General features: G+C 52.0%; 1 protein-coding gene across 1 annotated transcript in view; it reads right to left on the reverse strand.

Annotated features, from left to right (window-relative positions):
• The window catches only part of CRTC1 (CREB regulated transcription coactivator 1), a 35,933-nt gene extending 18,872 nt beyond the window's left edge, over positions 1 to 17,061 (reverse strand). Inside the window, exons 1-5 of the mRNA XM_006885973.1 lie at positions 16,914 to 17,061; positions 4,231 to 4,322; positions 3,585 to 3,701; positions 1,251 to 1,388; positions 467 to 528 (exon numbers count right to left, since the gene is read on the reverse strand). Coding sequence (XP_006886035.1) covers positions 467 to 528; positions 1,251 to 1,388; positions 3,585 to 3,701; positions 4,231 to 4,322; positions 16,914 to 17,061 — 557 coding nt within the window. The remainder of the gene's footprint in view (positions 1 to 466; positions 529 to 1,250; positions 1,389 to 3,584; positions 3,702 to 4,230; positions 4,323 to 16,913) is intronic.
• Between the last annotated feature and the right edge of the window lie 202 nt (positions 17,062 to 17,263).

The raw sequence follows: 17,263 nt of genomic DNA on the forward strand, positions 1-17,263 counted from the left end.
TGATCTTTTTTCTCCTCTTTTGGGTCTATTGCCATTATTAATGCTCTATAAGAAAAGTAGATTCCAACAATTACATTTTTTGATAACTAAAGACATGCAGTCTCTGGGTAGCATAAATGGTTAAGTATTCAACTACTAGCAATAAGGTGGGTAGTTCGAATCTACTCAGAGGCATCTTGGAAATCAGCCCTGCTGATCTGCTTCCGAAAGCCTATGGAGCTGTTCTACTTGGCCACAGGAGGTTGCCACAGCACAGAATCAACTCCAAGGCAGATAACAACAAGGTGTACTGAAGGAGAAAAATCGAGAAAAGTCACACAAGTGGGGAGAAACGGGAAAGCACCAAAGCCGTGAGCTCTGTTCATGGAGGGCTGGATCTCTAGAAGCTTCCGGTTGTTTCCATGTCCATTTTTTCAGCCTGCAAGTAGTAGTTGTCTCGAATAGTTTTTGCTGCCTGGGTACTCACCTTCTCCAGCTGCTGTCTGCTGGCGGCGAGAGGTACACAGTGCCGTAGGGGCAGCTGTCCACGTGGGCAGAGTTAAGGGATATCTGTGGCTTGGCTCCCAGCTTTGATGCTGCCCACTGGGAACACATGCGCAAAGACTAAGCATCAGAGATGCTTACGAAGGCCACTTTTGCCTGGCCCCGGGGAGGCCCCAGGGAGGCCCCAGGGAGGCCCCAGGGATGCTGGCGGGCCTAGCACTAAGCGCTGCTCCTGCCTTCGCAGTGGGCCCGAGTTCAGCTGACCTCTGGCTCTGAACTCTATGACAGGCTGATGGGCAGATCCCAGCATCTGGGCCCCAAATGGTCAACCTTGAGAAAAGCTATTGCTCTGTTCTTGGGGGCCAAGGGTTCAAGGAGCTCCCTAAAGGTGCTTTAACTCTAGTATTGGGTGGGAGAGGAAGGACTCAGTGACTGAGGTGAGATGAGATCTTGCTTATGAGCTGCCCAAGAGGAGACCCTTCTGAGGATTGTGCCTTCTGGGCAGGGGGCTCTGTTCAGCAAGGGGTCTGTGCTCTGTGTGGCCTCATTTGTCCCAATTTAGCTTCTCTGTTCCTCAGGCTCCCCTCTCAACTCCCAAGTCTGGTCAAAGACTCCTCAGATCATAGTGACAACTCCTCTTAAGAAGCCCTCCTGGTTGCCCTGGGGTGCCTGGAAACCTTGGTGAGCAAGGTATCCCTGTCTCTTTGTGCTCCCCCTAGGCCGGTGGTCACCCTCAGAACATGGTCCACTCGCACTAGAAAGGATATCTGCCGCCCATGCTTGTCCACTGATAGGGGCCGGCGGTGTGGGGAGCCGAGCCGGCCGCGCTCCCGGCACACTCTGTCTACCAGCCCGTGGTGCCGGGTGGTCCGGCTGGTGTCCAGGCCTGAGGACTGGAAGGGGGTCTGAGGGCAAGGGAGAAGAGGAGAGGAAAGAGAAACCAGACACCAGTTACCAGCTGCAGGAGAAGCGGAGACTCTCCCAGGCACGTGCCCGGGGTCGCCATATCCAGTATCTCCCAGGACCCAGAATTCCTGAGACATAGTCCAGTCAGCTCTCCCCACCCCTGGGGTCCCCCTACCCTTAGTGCTTCTGAAGTGGGAGTGAGTAACTGGGCAAAGTAAGAATGGAGGTGGGCGCACATTAGGGGCAAGCAACACACTCGGGGGCAAGGCTGGCACAGGATGCAGCAGGCCCCCTCCCCCATGCCAGGTGCAGGCAGCCCCCTCCGTGTCCGGCAGCTTCCTCTTCCCACGTCATCCCTGGAGGGATTGCCAAGAGGGGCCTCGGAACCCCAGGACGCCTCCAGAGTCCAGCTGGCCGTGTGCAATCCCAGGAGGCTCCAAGCCAAGCTCAGGGCCAGTCCTCATGGAGACACACCGCCCCCTGCTTCAGATTCCCGCCCCCCCCCCATCCTGCTCATCCAGCAAAGCACCAGCACCAACCAGAGTCCACCTCTACAGTGTCACTGGATGCACCGAGGGGTGTCCTGCCACCCCGGAGCTCTGTCCCCACGCATCCCTCTGCCCTCTGGCTCCAGGGGAGCCATGGCCATCTGTCCAGGTGAAGTGTGAGGCAGCTCTAGCCAGCCCTAGCTGGCTGCTTCTCCTGCCAACCATCTGGCCCCAGGCCTCTCTGCCTGCTCTGAGCAGCCAACGAGCTACTGTGACAGTTCCCCTTACAGAAAGCAGCGGTGGGCTCGTGGTTCCTTCCTCTGAGTTCCATGCTGCCACCTTCCCCACCACAGGGCATTTCCTCTGCAGCTAAGGACACTCTGTCAAAGCACTGAGGGAGAGGACACAAGGCCCAGTAGCTCCCTAGGAAACAGTATCCCCCCAGGGACATCTGGAACTGAGTATGGGTAAAGCAAGACCCCAGCTGATCAGGTTCTGTCACTGGGCCAGGTGGCAGGATAGACAAACAGACATGTATGCTTCTGGGAAGAGTCTATACAGCTGGGCTCATAGGCTCAGATGGAGATGGCCTTTTCCGTGTGAGTGAGCATGGGTGTGTGTGTGTGTGTGTGTGTGTGTGTGTGTGTGCGTGCTGATTCCAAGAAGTTTGAAAATGGGGTTCCATCCATCCACCATATGAATCTTCTAGGAGAGGGGGTGGCTCAGCGGGTGGGGAGCTCCAGTGAGGCTGTGGGGGAGCACATGGCCATGCCTGGGCATGAGTCTCATTTAGCAAAGACACAGAAGCCCTTACCAGAGCCTCTCCCCAAAATCCACCAGACTGCAAGGGCTAAGAACTGAGCCCATCAAAGACCCTGCCCCATGGCCTTCCTGCACCTGGGCTCCTGACATGCTTCTGCACAGGGCTGCATCAGAAACCAGCAGAAAGCAAACCTCCTCGAGAGGGAGCTAGGGATTTGGGGAAACTAGGCGGGAGGAAGAAACCAGAGGACAAGAAGGGTCTCTGTTGAGAGTACTGGCTCCAAGCCCTCTCCTCAGCTGCACAGAGGCCCCATGTTGGCTGTATGAGGAAACTGAGGCAGGTGGCAGGAGCTGAGTGGTCAATGGTGCCTGGGGGAATTAGGACATCCTTCAGGGGGACAGAGCTCCTATGAGGCTGCCACTACTACCCATCAGCTTGCAGTGGAGAATGAAGGTGGGTGGCCAGCAGCGGGCACTCCTACCCTGCACAGATCAGATGCCGGCTAACAGTAGCCCTAACCCTGGGACCTGCTTCATTTCATCCCCACCCCAAGCTGCACACAGGCCCCCTCGCCTGGCCTTCATGGTGAAAGCTGGGAGACTGCGTGCTCGGAGGCCGTGCTTGAGGCTACATCGTGTGGGCCCCAGCCAGGAAACGTGGCAGAGAAGTGGGGTCAGGAGCTGGGGCTCCCCCCTTGGGTCTTCAAGCTTGCAGATTAGCCAGGCTCGACTGAGCCAAACCCAGTGGGCCCCCTCCCACCGCCCGGCAGGTGGAGCGGCTGTGAACTTGGCGTACAAGTCAAGGGCTTGCTGACAGAGGGAGTGTTGGGGGGGCTGCTTCCTCTGGGCGCGGGAGGAGGTTGGCCCAGCAATCATCAGGTGACCCCGGCTGTCGGCACATCCATCAGTTGGTGCTGGGGTAGGGGGCGCACCTGGGGGGCTCACCTGGAAGGGCAGGTCCATGCTGCCACTGCCGATTTGGTTGACGTTGGGCAGGGAGCCGCCATAGTACTGGCCACGGCTTGGGCCCAGCTGCAGGTACTGTGACTTCTGGAGCTGGAGCTGTGAGAAAGAAGCCGGTAGTGGGGTGCCTGGGGGACCCTTCCCTGTATTCGCTCCGCACGGCAATCTGGGGCCAAAGAACTCCAGGACCAGTTTGTCTCTACATGAGAAAGGAATCCCCAGAAACCCAGAGGGCCCAGGCCCAAGCCTGGGGGGTGGATGGCTTCCCTCCCAGCTGACTCAGCATTTGCAAGTGAGCGTGAGAGCGAACAGGACCTGGATGGGGAGCAGGGCTCATGGCCACCAGAGATCAGACGCCCAATCATATGAGGGGCAGGAGAAGCACAATACGTTCAGTACTCAGGGCATGTAACTGCCAATGGGAACTCGAAGTCCACCTCTCAGACCTGGGCCCACTGGGCTCTTCAGTCTCCTTTGCACAGCGCCAGCCTTCCTAGGCATTCACCTTGACTGCTGGGTCATCCAGACCTACAGAAGATACCCACTGGGACATGATTGAGAACACGGGTTCAGAGCACCCTGGTGGGCTTCCTGGTCCTGAGAGAAGGACAGAGCAGGGCAGGGGCACCACCAGGATCCACACTGCTCTCGAGTTGGGCACATGGGTGACAGGGGACTGGCCAGCTGTGGTGGCTGTGTGCCCAGCAGCCGAGCAAGTTGCTAGGTGCGACAGTGTGTACGTCAACAAGGCCGTCTGCCTTGCTCACAAGCAGCTTCTGGCAATCCCGAGCTGGCCACAGGGCCAGCCCCCCCCAAGGCCATTCTCTGCTGCCTGGGGGGCCTTGGGGACAAGGGAAAGTGAAACTGGAACTGGCTGCCCGCCCGGGCAAGCACCTCACACAGGTAAACAGCTGTTTCCTGAGGCTGCGCCGGCTAAGCCAGAGAGAACTTGGTTCTGTTCCCTCTGGCTCAGTGAGATTTCTCACAGAGTGGCCTGGGGGAGGTCGGGGGAGTCTTGCCCATTAAGACACCTACTGTGACCATCCTCTGGGTCTCACCCATCCTGTAAGGCCAGTGCCCCTGGACTGACCTGGGTCCAGGGTGGCCCCCCATGATCCCCGTTTGTATCTCAATCTGGCCTTGCTCTTTCTAGAGCAGAGCAAACACTCAGCGAGTGTACACAGAACATGCCAGCCCTGTGCTAACCCTCATTACCACCCAGATGCCCGCTCCCAGCTCCCAGACCTATATGGGCAAGAAGGTCTCACTGTCACCTCCTGTACATGCAAATGTCTGAGGCAGAGGGCTCTGGGCGTGCAGGTAGGCTTGACTAAAGTCTGAAACAGGAGGCTACTTCACCCTTCCACCTTCATGGAAGACCATTTCAGCTGTCCCTGTCCCACCAAGGATGATCCCCACCCCTGGCCATCTGGCTGGAGGACTCTCAGTTACTGGAGCACAGCACTGTTTTTTCCTTTTGGAGGGGCCTCTGTGGAGCTCTGAAGCTCTGGTGGCCTAGCGGCAAGAAGCTGCATTGCAATCCTGAAGGCACACGGTTCGAGTCTACCAGCTGCTCCACAGAAGAAGGATGGGCAATCTCCTCCTGTGTATTAACTGCCTCTGAAAACCCACCGGAGGATCAAGCTATGGGTCGGTTCCAACTCAAAGGTACACAATAACAACAACATGTGCAGTTCTAGGGAGCTCTGGTGGCCTAGTGGTTAGAATTTGCACTAAAATCCCAAAGGTGCAAAGTTCAAATCCACCAGCTGCTCTGTGGATAAGGATGGACAATCTCCTTTTGTGTGATTTACAGCTTCTGAAAACCCACCGGAGGGTCTGATATGAGTCGGTTCCAACTTAACAGCTCATGTCAAGCTCCTAGGAGCATTGGTGAGATCGTTGTTCAAATACGTGGTTATTAACCTAGAGGTTATAGTTTGAACCCACCTAGTGGTTCTGTAAGAGAAAAGGCCTGCCAGTCTGTTCCCATAAGGCCCCCCCAAGAAAACCTTAGAGGGCAGTTCTACTGTCACACAGGATTGCCAAGATTCAGAACCAGTTCAACAGCACCAACCACAACCACGCGGATCTGGGAAGGAAAAGGTTGTCCCTGCCCAAAGGGAGCTCTGCTCTTGACCTGCTCTGTAGAGGTGACCTGAGTCCCTGGAAGGTGCTGCTTGAAAAGTATGTTTACTCTGGAACTTCAGGGGACCCCAACAATAGGATTAATGGTGCGGCCGTGGCTACCTCAGATGGTTTGTGCCAACACTGGGATTCATGGTGGGGGTCCTGGGGCATGTGGTGTAAGTTTAACCTCTGGTCTGGAGGGGCTAGAGAGAGAAGTTGGCCAGGTGGATGAGCAGCCATGGCCATATGGCTGACCCCAGCAAGAACCCTGGATACTGGGTTCATGGGGGTGCTCCTAGTGAGCAATACCCCCCTGTGGCTATCACCCACCACTGCTGAGAAGGGCAGGCACCAGCCACACTCCATGAGAGGATTCCTGCACACCTGTAGCCCTGGCAGCCACTAACCTACTGTCTGTCCCTATATATTCACCAATTTCCAACATTTCATAGAATAGGGACCATGTACCACGCAGTCTCTAGGGTCTGGCCTCTTTCATGGTATTTTCATACTTCATCCATATCACAGGAGGAATCAGAACTTCATTCCTTTTTACAGCTGAGTAGGGGTCCCTGGATGGGGCACATAAGTAACAGGCTCAACTGCCATCCAAAAGGCCAGCAGTTCAAATCCACCCAAGCGATGCCTTGAAAAGACAGGCTCTTCATCTACTCCCAGAAATTCCTGAAAGCCCCATGGAGCACAGTTCCACTCTGACACACACGGGGTCGCCCTGAGTCAGGCCTGAAATGATGGCGACTGGTTCATATTCCATTGCAGGAACACACCACACTGTGTTTATCCATTCATCTGTTGATGGACATTTGGGCGGTTTCCACCTTTCGGTTATTGTGAGAAACGCTGCTCCGAACCTTTGTGTACACATTTTTTTGTGCGGACATGTGTTTTCATTTCTCTTGGGTATATACCTAGGAGTTGAATTGCTGGGTCACATGGTAATTCTGTTTAACTTTTTGAGGAGCTGCCAGATTTCCTTCCCACCGCGGCCGCGCCATTCTACATTCCCACCAGCAGTGGAAGAGGCTTCCAATTTCTGCACATCCTTGCCAACTCTTGATGTTTCCCATTTTTCTGATAGTAGCCATCCTGGGGGGTGGAGGGGTGAAGTGGTATCTCAGTGTGGTTTTGATTTGCATTTCCCTGGTGGCGCGTGAGGCTGAGCATCTTCTTGTGCTCCTGCTGGCTATCTGAGCATCCTCTTTGGTGAAATACTTTGTTCGTTTCTTAATGGGATGGTTGGTTTTGCTGTTGTTATTGTTGAGCTGGAGGAGTTCTCTGTATATCCTAGATCACTGATCCTTATCAAGTATATGGGTCTGATGGATCATTTCCCAGCCTGGGAGCCGAGCTGTCACTTCACTTTCTTGATGATGTCCTTTGATGCAGAGATTTTAACTCGGATCAGGTCCAGTTTCTGTTTTTCTGACTGCTGTGCTTTTGGTGTTACATGTAGGACTTGATGGCCACATCCAAGGTCATGAAGCTTTGCCCCAATGTCTCCTTCTCAGAGTTTTATAGGTTTGGCGCTTATATTTCAGTGTCTCCTCTAATCTTCGCTGATTTTTTTGCCATCCTGTTGTTTGGCGATTGTGTTGCTATCTCTATCCTGCTCACTGTGGGCCCCAGGGTGCTTGTGAGCTCTAAGATGGGGGCCCCAGCTGATCTCTGGCCATGACCAGCACACTGGAGCCCCTCAACAGGGAGGGAGTGAATGAATGGGGGTGCTATGGGTGTCCCCGCCACACGGGCTCCAGCTGAGTCGTCTGAGATGCTGCACAGCTGCCCGGCACTGGCCTGGAGCATGTAAACACAGCACAAACACACAAACACGCCATGCGCCGGAATGCCTTTAATCAGGCCCACCGCTGCCGCTGCCAAGTTTTGGGGCTCAGGGAGCAGAGCGTCCGCGCAGAGCACGTTTTGTTCCCCTTGCTGGTGGTGGTGCTCTCAGCATACAGGCGTGCGGCAGGGACGTGCAGAAAGGGGTGTGGGGAGGACAGGGGACGAGTGGAGCCACAGCTGGCTCACAAGGGGCCCCCCTGGCCTGACAAGAATACCAGTTCCTATGGCTAATGGGCCCAGAAGGCCCAAGATGAGAGAGACACAATTCTACCCTATGTTACAGATAGGGAAACTGAGGCATGAAGGAATGAAAGCCCTGGCCAAGCTTGCCAGCAAGTAGGGTCAAGGGTACCCACCTGATTCCTGTTCTAACTGCAGAAGTCTCTGTCTTTCTTTATCTCTGCTTCTATCTCTTTCTCTGTGTGTGTGTGTGTGTGTCTGTCTTACTCTCTCTGCCTCTAATTCCATCCGCCTTTCTGGTTTTCTGTCTTTTTCTCTCTTTTAAGCTGTCTCTATTTCTGTTTATCTCTGCCCACCCTCCTGTCTCTTTTACTTTCTTTATCTCTGTCTCTTCATCTCTCTATTGTCTCTGTTGTTCTGGCTCTCTCTCCCTCTCCCCTCTCCCACTGCCTCCCTCCCTCCCTCCCTCCCTCTCTTTCTTTTTACTAAGCAAGGAACTTTATTAACCTTTGTTTAAACTTAGTTCCCAGGCTCATCAGCTCACTTGGCTGCGAAGAGAACCGTGTGGAATTCAGCGGAACCTGGAAGCAGCCGCAGCGTCCAAGTGTGTTGGCTCAGACATAGGAGATTCAGAATCAGGAGCAGAGCCGTCCCCGGCAGAACCACGTTTTGGGTGCCATCTCCTCGTGCTCTCTGCTTTAGGGGCTGACTATATTACCCTTGTTCTCAAGGGTCCCTTTGCTATGAGCCCCAGATTGTGGCATCCCCTGCAGAGTGAACAGCCCACCATGCTGTCCCCATCTGGGTCAGCACTGTTCTCCTGGCTCTATGCTAACTGCCTGCTGTGCTGACCTGGCTTGCCCCTTCTCCTCATTTCCTGGGGCTCCCCAACTTCTGAAAGGTGCACCAGCCCCCACCACAGCCAGAGCAGGTTTGTGTCCTCTGTTGGATCTCCTCCTGCCCGTTTTTACCTGTCACCCTCACTGACCATCATTCTCCGGATTCCCAGCATCCTCTCCTGAGACTTCTACCTTGGTGTCCTCATCCTCCCTGACCTCCACTCTCATGGTCCCCATTGTCCTTAAAACTCCACACTAAAAGAAAAGGGACCTATCTTTTTGGGGACCCAAATTAGCCCCCCACACCTGCCTGAGCTGCGGGGCAGCCAGGCCTAGTTTGGCGGCCATCGTTTCCTCACTCCATCTGGCCTCCACCTCCAACATGCCCAGCAGGACCTCAGCCAACCATCCTGTCCTTGGTCATTCCTACCCTGTCCCTCCTGCCTGTGCTAGGATCCCTTTGGGAAGCCAATCTGAATTGAGAGGTCAACTTGCTTTGAGACCTTCTATCCTAGAACTAGCTCCCACTCTCTCCTCCACTTCCAGATCCCTCAGGGCTGTGTGTGGGTCCTTCCTCTGATCCTAGATCACCATCTGTGCCCCTACACGCGAGCTCTGGTCCAGCTCAGACACTCGTCCAAACAGGGCTCCAATCACCCAACCCATAACAGAACCCCTCGCTCACATGTGCACTGTTGTTCAGAGTCTCTGTCTATCTGTGCCCGAGGAGGACAAGGATCTGGGCCTAGCATGCAGGATGCCCTCAGGAGATGGTTCTTTTCAAGTTGGAGAGAAGGGGTGGCTGCCTACAGCTGGAAGCCTCTAGTCCAACACCATGGACAGTGGACTCCTCCAGGAAATCATGGTGTTTCCATCATCTTTTAGGTCTAATTTTTCCCTCTCCTCTCCTAGTTGCCTAGTTGCTGATTCCCCTTCGAAACCCTGAACCTGGGCCTTTGTGTGCCTTGGTTAGCCAGGTCCTGTGTTCACCAGCACTGAGACTCCTGCCCTTGCCTCGGGCAGTGTTTGTGGGGCTGGAGCTAACTCTACCCCATGAAGATGACCCCTGAGAGGCGCAGCCACCTTTGCCATGAGTATGCCTCCCTGAAAATATTCTAGAAAGCTGAAGCTGTGTCACTGACAAGCATCTTCGGCCAGGCCCCACCCCTGCCTTCAACCAATGACACAGAGAACATCTACCTCTCTGTGCAAATCTTTGTTCTGGATGATTTTTCCAAGAGAACTTTCCAGGAGAGGAATTAACAGGTCAGAGGTCAGCTCTCAATGAAGCTGCCAAACTGGTCAGAGCCACATAGTTCTAAGACTGGGGGTTTCTGATAACAATAACCTGGGGGTCTGGTTCCTGTTACCTTAGCTAAAGGCTGGGACTTTCCCCTCGTGACAGAGAAGAATGTTGAGGCTCAGAGACAGGTGAGTGCCACATGGGGGCTTGTGAGCCTGAGGACAGTTTTCAGGGTGGGAATGAAGAGGACATGGGGTTTGGGGAGTGCAGTGGGTTGAGTGGTATGTTCCACTCATGTGGAACTTGTAAGCAGCACCTTATTTGGAAAGAAGGTCTGAGTGGCCTTGATTAAGTTAAAGGTCTCAAGAGGAAGAATTCATTCTGGATGAGGGTGGGACAGAGGAACAAAGCCTACTGTCCCCATAAGGAGAAGAAAAAGAGACCCAGAGAGACTGAGGGACAGTAGAGAGTGATGTGAAGATCCTGGCTGGGATTGGAGTGACGCGGCCACAAGCTCAGGAGCACCTGGAGCCACCAGGAGAGGCCAAGGGCCCTCCCCTCGAGCCTCCGGGGGAGAGTGCCCTTGCTGGCACCTTGCTGGCACTTCAGACTTCTGGCCTCCAGAATCTTGAGATGCTAAGTGCCCGAGGTTAAACAAACGTCAGCTTAGCCAGTGACGAATGCCTACCTTGGCATGATTGATGCTCTTTGTCTGTACAGGATCAAACTGCTAACAGCACTCCTCAGAACATCAGATAGGAAACGTGGGAGGCCAGGAGTGAACGCGAAGAGGGCAGGAAAAACCCGGAGAAGGAGGATGAGAATGTAATCAATGTCACTCAAGCGCACACAGAGAAACTGCTAGGCTGGTGTGAAAAGAAAGAAATTCTTGCTTGAAGCCTCCTGGTCTGTGGCCATTTGTTAACGGCATCCGAAGGACACTTGCACACATGCCTCCCCAACCTTGAGCCAGATGCCACCATCTGCTCCCCTAAAGGAAGTGGAAGCCTGCAAGGGGGAAGAGGCAGGAGACAGTGAAGGTGGGGGGCACTGAGACACAGGTGGCCGCTGAGACCCTGAGGGGGGCCAGCCCATAGGAGGCATCTCCTTCCCAGTGCTCCAGTTACTTCCCTCTCTCTCTTTTCACATGAAAACAAAATTGGATTCCAGAAAGCCAGGGAACAATACAACTCCCACCCACACCCAACCCACAGATGAGCACTTCTCACTCGCTCTGAGGGATAGGGAGGGCGATGCTTCGGCGCCTCAGCCCCTCCCGCCTGCACCCAGCCTGCTGGTCCCTACCTCCTGGAGCGTGTGACTGAGGAGACATGAGTGGCTTTTCACTACAATGGGCTCTGCCCCAAGTGAAAGGCTGGGTCCCCATCTGAAGTACTCACCCTCATGGGGCTCAGCACTCCCCTCTGCGGCCAGGGCTTCCCTCAGAGATAAGGCTGCCACTGACATGGGCCTGGGACACACGGCATCAGTGAGGGCACCCCATATTCTAGCCCCACCACCCCATGGGGCTTCCATGGCTGGATGCCTCCTCTTATTCACAGGCCCAGACAGACAGAGCTCGGGTGACCTAGTCCATTGGTTGTCGCACTGCTAACCCAACGGTGTTCCTCTCTAAAAGTTCGAATCCATCAACTACTCTGAGGAAGAAAGATGAGCATTCTGCTCCCACGACATTTACAGCCTCTGAAAATTCACTGGGGGCTCAGCTCTGAGTGGGTTCTGACTCTACAGCAATGCATTTCAGTCCCTCAAAAAAGCCACCGCTTCCCAGGGAGGCAGGGAAAACTGAGAGATAAGCATGTTCCTGCTTCCTTCAGAATCTTCACCAAGGGCTACCAGCACAAACTGGACCCACACAGGGGCTGCCCGCTGGGTATGCCATCTTGGGCCAGCCACCCCCCAGGAGCAGACTCAGACACTGTCCTTGATCACCAGCAAGGGCACTGTGCCGACTCAGATCCGACAGCCCATGCTGGGACCCCCAGCTGGGACCCCCAGCCCTGCCCCCATCTTGGACCACATTTCCTTAAGCGAGAGCCTTCCCTAAATACTGTGCCCGTGTGTTTGCCATGCTTCTGAGAGGGGGACGCATGAAGTACAAGGACAGAGATATCTCCCAGGGGAAAGACTGGATGGAGAAAGAGCAGATGCAAACAACTGTAAACGCCGCAGATGGCTATTTATGAGTCCAAAGGTGGACATAACCCAGTGTACATCAATAGATGAATAAACAAACAGCGTAGTCCATCTACACAATGGAATACGGTTATAGTTAGGTGTCCAGGAGTCCATTCCAATTCAAATCAACCCATGTGACCGAATGTCCACAAGGATTCCTAAGAAGACATCCAGGCCTTTTACCAAGGATGGGTTCAAACTGCCAACCTTTCAGTTGGGAGTCAAGCACTTAACTTTGAACTTAACAAGGCTCATTAATGGAGTATTATACTACTGCTGTCAAATAAATTTCAACTCACAGTGACTCAACAGGACAGAACTGCCTCATGGGGTTTACAAGGCTGTAAATCTTTACAAAAGCACACTTCCCCATCTTCTGCCCCAGGGCAGCTGGGGGGTTGAAACAGCCAACTTCTCAGAACGTCACCACTGTGCCACCAGGACCCTTTAATAGGATGTTGCTTTGTACCGTCAAGTCAGAACCGACTCAGAGCCAACCCACCAGTGAGGCTTTGGGAAGATATAAATCAAACAGAGGGAGCTCTGGTGGCCTGGTGTTAAGGAGCTGTGCTGTCGACTCCAAAGGCAGCGGTTCAAATCCACCAGCTGCTCTGCAGGAGAAAGATGGGCAGTTTCCTCCTGTGATTTACTGCCTCTGAAAACCCGCTGCAAGGTCAGCTCTGAGTTGGCTCCGACGACGGAGGGGCACGTAACAATAACCAATCGAATGGGAGACTGTCCATCCATCTCCTTCAGAGCCAAACTTCCCGGAGAAGTGCCATCTTCGGCTGAGCTGTGCAACTGCCTACTATGTTAGCTTAGTGCCCGCAGTGACAGAAGTCGGACATAAAAAACCGCATCGTGTGATTCCATTTGAGGTTTCTGTCTCTGACTTACTTACTTTTTTGTTTAATTTTTTAAACCTGTTGTTACTGAGAATATATACAGTAAAGCATACATCAACCTCCTACACACACAGTTCCACAATAATGATTACCACCTCTGAGGTGGGCATTCTTATCCTCTTTTTCTGAAAACTGCTCCTTCCCATCAACATGCAGGAATATGGTTTGAATCCACCTGTCGCTCTACGGAAGAAAGACGGGCAAGCTCCTCCCGTGTGATTTTCTGCCTCTGAAAACCTTCTGGAGGGTCAGCTATGGACTGGTTCCAACAACTATCAACCTGAGGGGCCGTGAGCACAACCACCACACATCTGTCAGCTTGCCTTGCTGTGGTGGTTTGCGTGCTGCTCTGATGCTAGAAGCTGTGACATTTCAAATACCAGCAGGGCTGTCCGCAGTGGACAGTTTTCAGCTGCGCTTCCAGACCAAGGAGCAGGACTAGCCATCATTTTCTGAAAGAACAGCCCCTCAAACACTCTATAAATAGCAGCGGAATATTGATATGGGGCCAGAAGATGAGCCCCCCGGCTGGAAGACGCTCAACATTTGACTGGGGTAGAGTAGCCTCCTCAAAGAAAAAACTGAAGCCTTTGAATTGTGGTGTTGGCAGAGAAGGAGGAATGGACACGGCCTGCCAAAAGAACAAACAGCTCCGCCTTGGAAGAAGGGGAGCTGGGATGTTCCTGAGAAACAAGGGGTGGTGAGATTCTGTCTGATGTGCTTCAGGCATGTTTTCAGGCCAATCCCTAGAAAAGAACATCTTGCTTTGAAAAGCAGATGGTCAGCACAAAAAAAAAGAAAAAAGAAAAGAGTAAGACGCTCGAGGAGAGGGACTGACACTGTGACAGCAACAACGCGCTTACACACAGCAGACTGAGGACGGCACAGATCTGGCAGGGGTCGGCTCTGCTGTACAGCAGGTCTTCCAAGGCTGTAAATCTTCAGGAAAGGAGACTGGACATTCTACTTGGGAGTCAAACCACCAACTTTAAAGTTACAAGCCCAACCTTTGAGCACACTCCCCCACCAGGGGTCCTTGTGTCTACCTTCACCTCCTTGACGCCAGCGAGCTGGAATTGACTCAGCTGACCCCTGAGTGGGTTTCCAAAGGCTTTGAATAGCACAGGACGAGGATGCCCATCTTTCTCCCAAGAAGCTGCTGGCGGATTTAAATTGCCTGCCTTTGAGCTGGCCGTGCAACTCCCTACAGACGAGGCCACCAGAGCTCCTCTTAACCCCATCTGTTGTTGTCTGTCGTTGTTAGGTGCCGTTAAGTCGATTATGACTCATAACGACCCTAAGAATAATGGATCTGAACTGTGACCTGTACCATCCTCATCATCTCTGATACGCCTGAACCCATTGTTACAGTCACTGTGTCGTTCCACCCTGTCCCCACCCTTCCAAACATGGTGTCCTTTTCCAAGGACTGGTCTCTCCTAATAACATGCCCCAAGGTTGTGAGATGAAGCCTGCACCATTTTCACCATACCCTCAGTTTCAAGCCAGCCAATGGGGCACAGCCTGGGGGCTTGTGCCACCTTTCTAGCAGTGGAGACCCCAGCCAGCAGCGGGCAAGGCCCAGGGCTGTGCATGTTACCACACCTGCAGGCTTTAGCCTGAGCCAAAGAGCCACCCCGCACCGTGGTATCTGGAAGCCTGCATGTGTTGATGGTTTGCTCTGAGGGGTACAACACTCACCTGCCAGCTTGCTGCGCTGGGGAGTGATTTGCAAGTTGCTACCAGAGTGCTCCTTGGAGGCAAGGATAACAAGAGTTCACCTCACATACTTCGGGCATGGTGCTAGGAGAGGCTATCCCTTGGACAGGGGCATCATGCTTGGAAAGGCGGAGGGTCCACAAAAGAGAGGAGGACCCTCAACCAGATGGACTGACACAACAACTGCTGCAATGGGCTTGATTATGTCAGAAACGATGAGGATGGCACAGGACAGGACAGGGCTCAGAGCTGTTGTTCACAGAGTCGCTACAAGTTGTACTCAACTTGATGGCACCTAACAAGTTAATCTGTAAATTAGGTGTATATATGCTTGTTATCCATCCTAAAGAGAGTGAAATATTACCTCATGTGGTTTTGATAGATATCTTCGTAATAGCTGATGGCTCCAGGGATCTTTTAATGTGATTGGTGCCCGTCTGAATGCCTCCTTGGTGTGATGGCTACTCAAATCCCTTGCCCATTATAACACTGGGTTGTCCTTTTTGTCATTAAGTTGTTCAAGTCTTATATCTATTTTAGTCATTAGATTCTAAGCAAACACACATCTTCCAAACATATTCTCCCCATTGATAGTCTACTTTTTACTTTTTTGATAAGGTCTTTTGACGAACAATAGGTTTTCACTTATATGCGGTTCCATTCACTTATTTTTGCTATTTGTACCTTTGTTATTATATTACAGTCCACTGTTAAACGCTAGGCCCAAGGGCAATGCCCTTGCATTTTCTTTTTTTCCCCCCAGCTCGGTAGTCTCCTTTTTATTGATGTGCTTCCTACCCTCCCCTCTCCACAATTTCAGTCCCTTCCACATAACCCCAGAGAGAAGGTAAAGAAAGGGATTGTTGGAATTCAGGCCCCTTGTGTACTCAGAAAGGGAACAGAAACCAAAACAATCACTGGATGTGAGACTGACCACCAAGGAGTCTGAAGCAGGAACGAGAAAGGAGAGATTAGGGGCCGTCTCCACCATCAACCCTCCTGCCAGGAAGGCTGGAGAAAAAGCCTCAAACATGAAGTAGTGCAGGTCTTGGGCAAGGGAAGTTGTTGAGCCTGAGAGAAGGGGTAGATCAGGAAAGGGGGTCACCTGTGTCCATGTAGAATGGGAGCCCCCCCCACCTCAAGGACATCAACTTCACAGACCGTAGACACTTCCCTCACTGCAGACAGCATACAGAAAGAAGGCTTCTTTAAAACAACAATGAGATATTATCTCACCCCAGTTAAGAATAGCAAAATTTAACAGAACAGCAAACAGCAAATGCTGGCGAGATTGTGGAGAAACTGGAACCCTTACTCATGGTTGGTGGGAGTGTAAAATGGTACAACCACTATAGAAGGCAGTATGGCGCTTTCTCAAAAAGTTGCAAATAGAAATATCATTTGACCCAGCAATTTCACTACTGGGAATTTACCCCAAAGAAACCAGAACTGCCGCCCAAACAGATATATGCACGCCCATGTTTACTACGGCTTTGTTCATAATAACAAACAGTTGGAAACAATCCAAGTGTTCATCAACAAATGAATGGATAGAAAAGCTCTGGTATATCCACACCATGGAATACTACACTGCTTTGAAAAATAAAGATCTCATGAAATATTATACAAAATGGATGACCCTGGAAGATATTATGCTGAGTGAAATATCTCAGTCACAAAAGGACAAATACTGCATAATGCCACTATTGTAAAATGGGACTGACATCGGGGTTGGGGGGAGACTGAGAAAGATGGGATAAATTATGTATACTGCATTGAAACAGATGATGGCGAGAACTGTTTAAAAGGGATATATGATTAGGTATTATTGTCATGACAGGAGTCCAGAACAAAGGCTGCATAGTGGAATGGACTTGGAGGAAGGGATTGTATAACAATGAAAGAATTTTTTCTTTTACTTTTTAAAGAGAAGAGTGAACTGGGGGGAGAAGGGGTGGGCAAGGAGAAAAATACAACAATGAAGGAATGGATATCCAAAGTATCTGTAAATTTTCATTAAAATTAATAATAATTAAAGAGTTCAGAAAAAAATTAGAAATTAAAAAAAAAAGAAAGAAGGCTTCTTCATGGTGTTCCTGGTATAGCTGACCACTGTGGCACTGGTGGGGACAAGGACATTGCTGAAGAATAAAAATAAGCCATCTTCAGCTCAGAGATGAATTTACTTTCAGATTAAGAAGTAGAATCGACTAACTGTGAAATCAGAAGGTACCAGGTGTTTCTTCTTTGTCCAGATTCTCCTGAGCTTTGGGAGCCTTCTCTACTATCACTGGGACCCAGTCAGGGTGCTTCTCTTGGATCGTCTCACCCTCACAGCAGTACTTCTCGGACAGATGCTCCTCTTTATACTCAAACTTCATCCTTCCAGGTACTGGGCTGGACTGTGCAGGTGCAAAGGAACACTTAAGGGGGGGAGGGGTACACAGCAGCGATGGAGGCAACTTATGAGAGGACTCAGTGGCGCGACCCCCAGGATTTGTGCCACCTCCCTATTCTTCTAAGAAAATTTATGGTTTGAATTTTCACATTAGGTCTGTTTTCCCAGCATCACCTCTGGTGGTT

Source organism: Elephantulus edwardii, unplaced genomic scaffold (genome assembly GCF_000299155.1).
Source record: "Elephantulus edwardii isolate Elephantulus edwardi_28Jun2011 unplaced genomic scaffold, EleEdw1.0 scaffold00045, whole genome shotgun sequence".
Classification (NCBI taxonomy): Eukaryota; Metazoa; Chordata; class Mammalia; order Macroscelidea; family Macroscelididae; genus Elephantulus; species Elephantulus edwardii.